Source organism: Osmerus mordax, chromosome 4, assembly GCF_038355195.1.
Source record: "Osmerus mordax isolate fOsmMor3 chromosome 4, fOsmMor3.pri, whole genome shotgun sequence".
Classification (NCBI taxonomy): domain Eukaryota; kingdom Metazoa; phylum Chordata; class Actinopteri; order Osmeriformes; family Osmeridae; genus Osmerus; species Osmerus mordax.
Window position 1 is genome coordinate 10,726,499 of NC_090053.1, and position 9,815 is coordinate 10,736,313.

Sequence of the window (9,815 nt, forward strand, 5' to 3'; positions counted from 1 at the left end):
GGGTGAGAGAAGATACCACGCTGTGGAACCCCTCAGATAAAACGAGGTGACAACGGTTAGTATAGAAACCTGGTTTGTCTGACCAAATCACAGGCCAGGATAACTGGGGGAGCCTGTCGCCATGGCAGCGGGAAGAGAGGGCGGCGGAGCTGGGAGAGAGGATCGCGGAGGCACTGGAATCAGGCGACTTGCTGCGTCTGTGTGATCTGCCTGGAGCATTCAGGACATACAGGTAACACACCTACACACACACACACAATGGTGTCGTCATGTCCTCACGATGACCATCCAACTGAATGATAGGTCCCATGAGGGCGTGACATCGAAGAGTTGTCCTGATTCGATACAACCAAGGGTAGAGTTTTGGACGGCCATCTCCCTCCTCGCTAAGATTCAGGCCTCCCGACAGGATGAGAAAAAGGAACTGACAACGCTGAGCAAGAGGTAAACACACGCACACACACAGTGTTCTGACAGACCACTGACTGAATTGACCTGCTCCATTGTCCTGTGTCTCTGGAGGTTGGACCAGCCAGCCCTGCAGCTGTTGAGTCTGTACGTCCGACTGGCCACAGTGAGAGCCCAGAGGGAGCGGCAGTCCCCAGGAGCCCTGCTTGCTGCCTGGCAGGCCTGGCAGGCCTGGTGAGACGCCGCACTCTCTCACACTACAGCGTCGCAACACCGTCTTTGCTTTCTGTCCTTGCAGAACCCGCGTTCGACTGAACGGACAATGTTCACCGCACGTTTTCAACGTCTCGGCTTTGCTTCCTCCGTTTCTTCTTTTCTCCCTCCGTCCCTCCCCCCTCCCTCCCCTCCCTCCCTCCCTCCCTCCGTCTCTCCCTATCTAAGGCCGTCTGTGAGGAGCCCCGGGATTACAGAGCAGGCCCGACTCTTGCTCCAGGAGGGGGGGGAGGAGGGGGGGGAGGAGGGGAAGGCAGTGGAGCATTCACCCTGGATCTCATCCCAGCAGGTATACAGACACGTCCCGTATCAGTCGCTCACATGCTGCTCCCACTGTGATACCAGGGGGAGAGTGACTCTCTCCCCTCTCCCTGCAGTCTGTGCTGTACTACATGGTGCTGAGTCAGGAGCAGGAGAGGAGATATCTGCTCAGGCTGCTGCATGGGGTCTCCCTGGAAGATCTGCAGGGGCTGGGAGGACAGAGCTCACCTGGAGAGGGTCTGTCTGTCTGTCTGTCGCTCTGTCCGTCCTTACAACTAGCTGTCGTTTTGTTGTCCTGTCTGTCTGTTATGCACTATGGGATCTGTCGTTGCAGTCTAACAGTAAGTGTTGACGTTTTCTTCTAGTGCTTACCCAGCAGAGGGAGGTTGCTCTGAGAGAGGCGTGTGTGAGGAAGATGAAACACACACATGCCATTCTGCAGACACACACTCAGACCCAGTCACCCCAGGAATCTCCTATACTCCAGCTTCAGCCTCAGTCCCAAACCGAAACAGCCAAGATGCAGAACCAGGGCCAGACCCAGGACCAGACCCAATACCAGACCCACATCCACCCCCAGGACCAGATCCACATCCAGACCCAGGGCCAGACCCAAGACCAGACCCAGGGCCAGACCCACATCCAGACCCAATACCAGACCCACATCCACCCCCAGGACCAGATCAACATCCACCCCCAGGACAAGAACCACATCCAGACCCAGGGCCAGACCCAAGACCAGACCCAGGGGCAGACCCACATCCAGACCCAGGACCAGACCCAGGGCCAGACCCACATCCAGACCCAGGACCAGATCCACATCCAGACCCAGGGCCAGACCCAAGACCAGACCCAGGGCCAGAACCACATCCAGACCCAATACCAGACCCACATCCACCCCCAGGACCAGATCAACATCCAGACCCAGGGCCAGACCCACATCCAGACCCAGGGCCAGACCCAAGACCAGACCCAGGGGCAGACCCACATCCAGACCCAGGACCAGACCCAGGGCCAGACCCACATCCAGACCCAGGACCAGACCCACATCCAGACCCAGGGCCAGACCCACATCCAGACTCAGGGCCAGACCCAAGACCAGACCCAGGACCAGATCCACATCCAGACCCAGGGCCAGACCCAAGACCAGACCCAGGGGCAGACCCACATCCACCCCCAGGACCAGATCCACATCCAGACCCAGGGCCAGACCCAAGACCAGACCCAGGGCCAGAACCACATCCAGACCCAATACCAGACCCACATCCACCCCCAGGACCAGATCAACATCCAGACCCAGGGCCAGACCCACATCCAGACCCAGGGCCAGACCCAAGACCAGACCCAGGGCCAGACCCACATCCAGACCCAGGACCAGACCCAGGGCCAGACCCACATCCAGACCCAGGGCCAGACCCAAGACCAGACCCTGGAGTCAGTAGGGCCCTCTTCCCAGTCCGAGTGGGGAGCCTGTGCCCTGGTCCTCCTGACCCAGCTCATGGAGCTCCAGGAGGCCCAGGTCTCTGCAGTACTGCCCTCTCTGGTGGACATGGTAAGAACACACCCATGGAGCAAGGTTCACTAGAACACATATAGAGTGTTGTTCTGATTTCTATTATTAAGAAATGTGTTCATATCCTTTGTGTGTGTGGATCAGAGGGAGCAGCATCTACTGGCCCTGAGGAAGGAGCATGAGTGGGATCTCAGAAACCCTCGTCTCAACTGTCTGCTCACTCTCCTGACCTCGGAGGCCCCGCCCATCCCCTCCTCCCTCCTCCCCCCTGACCCCTGCCCGGAACCCTCTCCACCAATCCCAGCCCAGAATAATGTCACAGACACAATACCGGAGCAGAGGGCCATGGATGGGAACCAGGTTCCCACTGACGGGAGGAGGGAGAGACAGGATATCTGTACAGGTAGTTCGAATCATACACACACACACACGCACACACTTCTTTGCGGCCGTTTAAGGATGTGTGTGTGTACAGGCTGCGGGGAGACCTTTGAGGACCTGCCCTACCTGGAGATCCTATGCGTCCCACCCACGGTGGATTCCTCCAACACCCACCAAGCCTGCTCCCACACCTCCACTGAAGGGGAGAGTGCACATGGAGGGGTTAAGGTGGGCCAGGAGGGCAGTCCAACCAAGACACCCCAGATCTTTGAGAAACAGGACTCTCTCATCACCCTGGCTTGGAGCAAACCTCCAGAGGCAGCAGCTACAGTAAGTCCTTCTCATGGAATTACGGAACTGTGGTTGTGAACACGGTGTACGTTACCATGCGGAGGTCCGTGTTTCTGTCCAGGACGTGTCTGCCGCAGCGATGGAGCAGGATTCCTTCTGCAGTGTGCAAGGTGTGAGTCCGTGCGACACACCTGGACACTCCGTTGGGGACACAAACCCCCTGGAGGAGACAGGCTGCGGGGCAAGACAGCTGGAGGTGCTCGACTCCTCTCTGTTCCAGTCTAGCTCGAAAGCTGGACCAGGACCCAGACAGACTGAAGGCCACACCGTCAACATCGGACAGGTACGACATCACTGGTTCACCATCTGGTCAGGCGCTCCTTTCTGAGTTCTATCTGTCTCAACGACAGCAAGTTAATTCCATGCGCCTCGCAAAGTTTGCAAACTTGACCCGCGTGTACTCCGATGCTGTGCTACAGAGAGAGTCTGCTACTGGTGGGGGTGACCAGGCCCTGAGGACGGCGCTGGAGACGGGAGAAGCAGGGTGTGATGTGGATCTGTACACACACACCCCGGTCACACACACAGAGACCACGGGAGCTGTCGAAGTGGCACGCACACACTATCTGCCTGAGGAGAAGGCTGGGATGAGCAGTGTTCCTATGGAGGAGGAGAGCAATGATGACATACTTGCAGCGGCATCCAGTGAGTTTGCTTACCTGGGCGCTGTGGGAGGGCAGCCAGCAGAACAGGAAGTGTGCCACCCAGCCACTGAGCCCTGGGCTCAAAGTGGACTGGATCAATCCGCTGTAGACCAGGTACCTCCGAATGCAACACATACCTCTGTCCGACCACCACAGAAATACAGCAGTGCTTTCAGTACTATACATTAGTCACCATGCTAGCCTATTGTGATTTATAAAGGAAAGTTATACTGCAAATGATCAAAATACAATACCTCTTATGCCTCGCAGACGGAATCAAGTGTCCCTGAGAGTGCGAGAATGCAAGAGTCTATGCTAGAGAGAGAGAGAACCCGGGAGCCCGTCTCTGTGATGGAGAGGGAGAGAACGATGCGCAGTCTGGTGGACATGCAGAAGAAGGTGGAGCACAAGCAGCAGAGAGACAGAGAGAGACAACTGCTACGGGTGAGAGAGGAGGGAGACGCATGCCCTAGAATCCTTCTAGTGACAAAGTCATCCTATAAGTCATACATCATTTAACTATCTGTCAATATCTATTTTAAAAATGGTGTTAAGGCTGCCCTTTTCCTAACTGTCTCAGGTTCAGGAGCGCCTGTCCATCATTCACAACAGGAAGTCAGAAGAAGACCTGCTGGGCCTGAAACAGAAAGACAGGCTCCGACACCTCACACACAACCTACCACAAGTGAGTAGGCCACACACACACACACATAACCTCCCATAGGTGAGTAGCCTACAGCTGTGTTCTTGTCAGTGTTGAACATGTGTGTCGCGTGTCTCAGGAGGATAAGAGCCAGCAGAAGACCGTGGTACGAGAGCGACTGGAGCAGGTGAGGAGGGAACGCTCCTATGTGATGCAGTCCAAACGAGACAGGTAAGGACCTCCGCCGTAGGACGTTTCATAGGACTGGCCCTCCAAAAACCCCACCTTTCCCTTGTTCTGCAGCTCTTGTTGTGTTCTCCCTCTGCAGGAACACAGCAGGGTTCAAAGAGCTGCTGGCTCCGGTGGTCCTCCAGGGCGCCGAGACGGAGGAGGGGGCGGACTGACGCTGGCTACAGTGGCTGTGAGCTTTACACACTGCCCCCTTCTCAATGAGCCACGCCTGGCTACGCTTCTATACCTCTGGAGAAAGAGCCTATCCACTGACACCGATTACTCTAAGAACAATGTTGGCTCTTACAAAAAGAAATGTAGTGACATAAAGATTGTCATTTTTGGTTAACGTTCACACATTTCCAGTCCCAGCTACGGTCCAAAGCATATGCAGAGACAGTGGATGGTAACTTGAGTTTATTATACAGTTTAATTCTCATCCTCACAAACATGAGCATCAACAATAACATCATTTATTAAAGACTCCTGTCGTTGTCTGTAGAGATCAGGCGGCACTCCTTCCTGCAGACTATATATGACATATACAATGAAACAGCCCCATGTCTCCATCTGCTCCCTCCATCTGCACCTGGCTCAACAGCCTTCTCACACAGCCAGAACAGCAGAGGACCCCCCCATCGCCAGGACTGGGCTGGTCAACGCTATAGCATAGCAGATGGGGGTTCAAAGTGGTGAATGTCCATGAGTTTGGACCATGAGTGTTGTGTGACAGTTCTACTGGTTTAGAGAAATGTGTATAATGCAGGAGGACTTGGACAGGGTCCAGAGGTTTTCCCTCTGGGCTCGTCACATTCAAAGGAAAGCCTCTGGCTCCTTATCATGAGCCTCAAACCAATCAACACATTCTAATGTTTTTTATTTTTATATATATGTATATGTACATAACTGACCTTAAACAGGGTCTGCTCACACTGTTGCCTAACACAGAGCAGAAACATCTACGAGTCATGAAGCCAAAACAGTCCACAGCAGCTCTGATGCACGGAGCCTCTGGAGCACGTCACACACACACACACACTCATACCTGTAGAAGATACAAACGCACAGACACGTGCATGTACCCACATCCGTTTAGCTTTGCCCTCAGGCTGAAAATATCAAGACGCCTTGGGCTCAAGCTGTGGCTTCACACACACTCACTGTGAAACAAAAACACAAAAGCTAAAGATCTGAACAAAGAAATCGGTTTACTTGATAACAGGCCTTACTAATGATCTAGCTAGGGTTGTGATCGGTGGAGACCAATCTGAACAAGGAAGTCTCTCTGTGACAAGACACGAGGGTTTGCGCGCACCGGAAACGAGTATAATAGTTTCCTGTGTGACTCAGCAGGCTGTGTAAAAAAGACATGCTTTAGGAAACCAGTTAATCTGATCACTTTTATAGCAGTAACTTAAGAATACACAGGTCTGGGTATCAGGTGCGTGTGTTGAGCTTTGAACCTGGGCCTTTTAGAAATTGTATTTCTCCTGGTTGAAGCAGCATGCACTTGTGACAGAATACACTACACGTTAAACGAGATGACAATATTTGCATTTTATACACAAGACCGGTGTGTTCCACAGCGAAAGGTAGAAGCCAAAGATGACATTATGTGGGTTGGGTCCAGCTGAGAAGTGGGCCCCTAGGCAGGGCCTGTGGCCCCTGGGAAATCTGAATGGGAGGGCCTGCTGTCCAGAAACACAATATGGTTGTCACACATCCAGCTGCTGCCTGATGGCCGGTCCCATTGAAACTGTGTGTGTGTGTGTGTGTGTATATATATGTGTGTGTGTGTATGTCCTTTCTATAGGACAGGAGAGGGAATTGTATGTATGCACATGGAGGGTCTTAACTGGTATAAGCAGTACAACCGGAGGTGTGTGTGCGTGTGTTACATTTGATGTGTGGCCTGTGTGTGAGTCTCTACTGATGTGCACACTGCACCCCTGGGCCCTGTGGGCCCCCCTCTTCATCAGAGCTGTCGTTGTAGGCCTCCCTCCTAGCCCCGGCTCCGGCCCCAGACCCCCGGTCATGATCCTGCAGGTCAACCTCCTCGGCGTCCGCGGAGATTACCGGAACCTCCGCACGTCCAGGGAGCAGGTCCTCCAGTTCCTACAAACACACCGACAGTAGGCAAGCAGAGATGAGATACACACACACACACACACACACACACAACCCAATTCTCATTAAAAACACACACAAATCCAGCACTTTAGTAGATTGGATAAGCATTTACAGAGGAACAACCACCTAACCCATCAGCCAGAAGGAGTAACTATTAGCATTTCATTCTAACCTTTACATGCAGTGTGCCAGATGTAAGGTAGGGTATCAAGACTAGGAGTGAAGATTGTAATACTCACAGTGAGCTTTTCAGGGCTAATCCAGTTGTTGTCAGGGAACTGAACATCAAATTTGATGAACAGGTCTCCCTTCTCAAACGGGTTCCTGTACTGGGGCATGCCCTCTCCCTTAACGACCCGTATACACCCTGAAACACAAACACACTTTAATACCACGTATAAGGAGAAATACTCATTTAATTGCTGTGACCTGAGGATGGGCGTGTACCTGGCTCAATGACTTTGCCAGGGGGGTATTTGACCGCAAGCTGGCGTCCATCCAGGTGTGTGACGGCAATCTGGAAGCCACAGAGAGCCTCGACCAGGCCGATGCGCTGGGTCATGTGTAAGTCGTTGCCGTCCCGACGGAAGTCCTGTCAAGAAAACATCCACAATGTCACACTTGGGCACAGTAATGGATTTCTCTCCAGGTCTACATACAGACCCTGTAAATGGGCTTCGATATACCATCTGGTGGACGTGGGGTTACCTCATGCTCCTTCTCCTGCAGCACCAGAACGATGTCCCCAGGTTCAGTGCCTGGCGCTTGGTCCGCCTCACCGGTGAAGGTGATCTTCTGGCCGTGTCTCATGCCTTTGTCCACGTGCACCTCCAAGAGCTTGGTCTCCTTGGACACCTTGCGGCCCTCGCACTTCTTACAGCGGTCCTTCTCGTTGATCACCTCGCCTACGCACGGACACACGCACCGTCAATGTAAATTACGGCCCTGTATTTTTTTGGGGACAGAGCGAGGGTCATTGTGGCGAGCGTGTGTATATCCATTACCCTCTCCGTTGCAGTCTGTGCAGACTGACTGCATCTGCTGGACCATGCCAGGAGCCAGCTGTCTGATCATAATCCTCATGCCTCTCCCTCGGCAAGCTACACACTTCTGCACTGCTCCAGCCTTACCCCCCTGACTGAAAAGGCAAGACAAAGGCATATTATGGTTTTACCTGGATTTGATTTTTTCATTATGAATTTTAAATACATATTTCATATAAAAACAGACAAAACTCACCCATTGCAGCTAACACACAGGACATTTTTGCTAAGCTGGAGTTTGGTGGTTTTGCCATTGTAGAGGTCTTCCAGGGAGACCCTGTGTCAAACACAGGAGAACATTAGGGGATCCGCAAAAAACTAAATAATATACGTACACAAAAGCACATCACTTTTCCCCCCCACACTTGTACTCACTTTAAGGGGTGCACCATGTCCTCGCCTCTCCTCCGGCCCCCGTTGCGGGCCCCCCTGCCTTGACCCCCCATGAACCCAAAGAGCCCCCCGCCGAAGATGTGGGAGAAGATATCATCCATGCCAGCTCCTCCACCTCCACCCTCCCGTAGCCCCTGCTCCCCATAGCGATCGTACAATTCCTTCTTCTCTGGGTTTGTCAACACCTCGTAGGCAAAACTGATCTCCTTAAACTGGACAGAGTTCATGAGAGTTAGAGGAACACACGCGTTTTGAGAAAATGACTAAGCATATTTCAGAGGTTGGGTCTTGCTGTGATCTAAAATTTGCTCTGATAAATTTTAGTTTTAAATACCTTGTCCCCGGCATCAGGATTCTTGTCGGGATGATACTCTTTGGCCAATTTGCGATATGCCTACACAGACGAAAAAAATGATGGCCTTAGACAGCACACGACTACAATATAGTCAAGTCATCTTGTTGATAAATCGTTTTAGATATCGGTCGACTAAAATATCTGGATAACCACTAGATCTCAGTCGATCTAAATATAGTTGTTATACTCGTGTCATCATACTACTAATGGTTCACTGAGAGCATGTCTATACCTGGTCAAGTTGGGATCTACCTAGATTAGCATCATCTGAATGGCTGGCTAGCTACTAGTGCTATTAGCCACCAAGAGTTTGATAGCTAGATGCTGAACGGCTCGAAGCCGTTAGCTAGTTACCTAGCTAGCTACAGTCAGCAGTAACTTTGTTTTTTTGAACAAAAGAATCACCAACTCATCCAACTATTACGATTTAACCTCACCCATCTACAGTCATAGTTATCTCTAACTAGTAAGATAGTTGAATCTGATATGTTATTAACATTGTTAAGCAGATCGTTGCTTAAAGAACTAGTAGCTAGCTCTGTACGTGGAGGTATTGCGTGTGTCCTGTATTGCTCAGTCTTTCTGGAATATGGTATGGCTGCACTGTACAGTGGTCAGTACATTACGTTAGCTAGCAAGTATCCATCCTTAGCATACTCGATATTACTGATATAATTAAACATATCGACGACTTGATAAATTAATATAGTTTAAACTTGCGCCAACAAACTACACTACTACACTAACGATAACGCCTACTGTAACACTTCTAGCCTCGTGAGTTAGCCAAACGTTATCGCGCTAGTCTGTTTGGCTGCTAGCGAAGCTAGATAAAGTTAGCAGGCTATCGTTTTCATTCTGGCTTCGCTAGCCAGTTTTGCTAGCCAGACTGACTAGCAGGCATCGTCTCGGCTGACAAGCAAGGCCAGATCAAAATATCATCCACGTTTTTTTCCCGCTAATCCCTTGTTACCAAACTTGTACTAACATACAAGCGTCGTTATAAGACAACACACCTTTTTCAGCTCGTTTTCGGAGGCGGAGGGCGAAACTCCTAGGATGTCGTAGAGCTTAGTATCCACCACGTTCGACATAATGCTAAGCGGCTACAAACAGAAAGACCTTCTGCGGAGGAAACCAGAGCGGAGAAGACAAGCCGGGTGAAAACGTCATACGCAATGCGTCAACC

At 51.7% G+C, this 9,815-nt stretch overlaps 1 protein-coding gene across 1 annotated transcript; it reads right to left on the bottom strand.

Moving 5' to 3' along the window:
- Window positions 1-6,242: 6,242 nt before the first annotated feature.
- On the bottom strand, window positions 6,243-9,754 carry dnaja2b (DnaJ heat shock protein family (Hsp40) member A2b). Its single transcript, XM_067234030.1, has 9 exons — window positions 9,643-9,754; window positions 8,606-8,665; window positions 8,254-8,483; window positions 8,075-8,155; window positions 7,840-7,973; window positions 7,544-7,740; window positions 7,283-7,427; window positions 7,075-7,202; window positions 6,243-6,820 (listed from the first exon to the last, which is right to left on the bottom strand). The coding sequence occupies exons 1-9, from the start codon at window positions 9,718-9,720 to the stop codon at window positions 6,632-6,634; spliced, it is 1,242 nt and encodes a 413-aa protein (XP_067090131.1). The 5' UTR covers window positions 9,721-9,754; the 3' UTR covers window positions 6,243-6,631.
- Window positions 9,755-9,815: the final 61 nt, after the last annotated feature.

What these genes read in the sequence shown, in the direction of transcription:
- dnaja2b (XM_067234030.1), bottom strand. Translation starts at nt 9,720, where the DNA reads ATGTCGAACGTGGTGGATACTAAGCTCTACGACATCCTAGGAGTTTCG. An exon ending in GACATGGTGCACCCCTTAAA is followed by an intron (nt 8,156 to 8,253) that starts GTGAGTACAAGT and finishes TGTTTGACACAG; the next exon opens with GGTCTCCCTGGAAGACCTCT. An exon ending in TGGCAAAGTCATTGAGCCAG is followed by an intron (nt 7,203 to 7,282) that starts GTACACGCCCAT and finishes TTTGTGTTTCAG; the next exon opens with GGTGTATACGGGTCGTTAAG.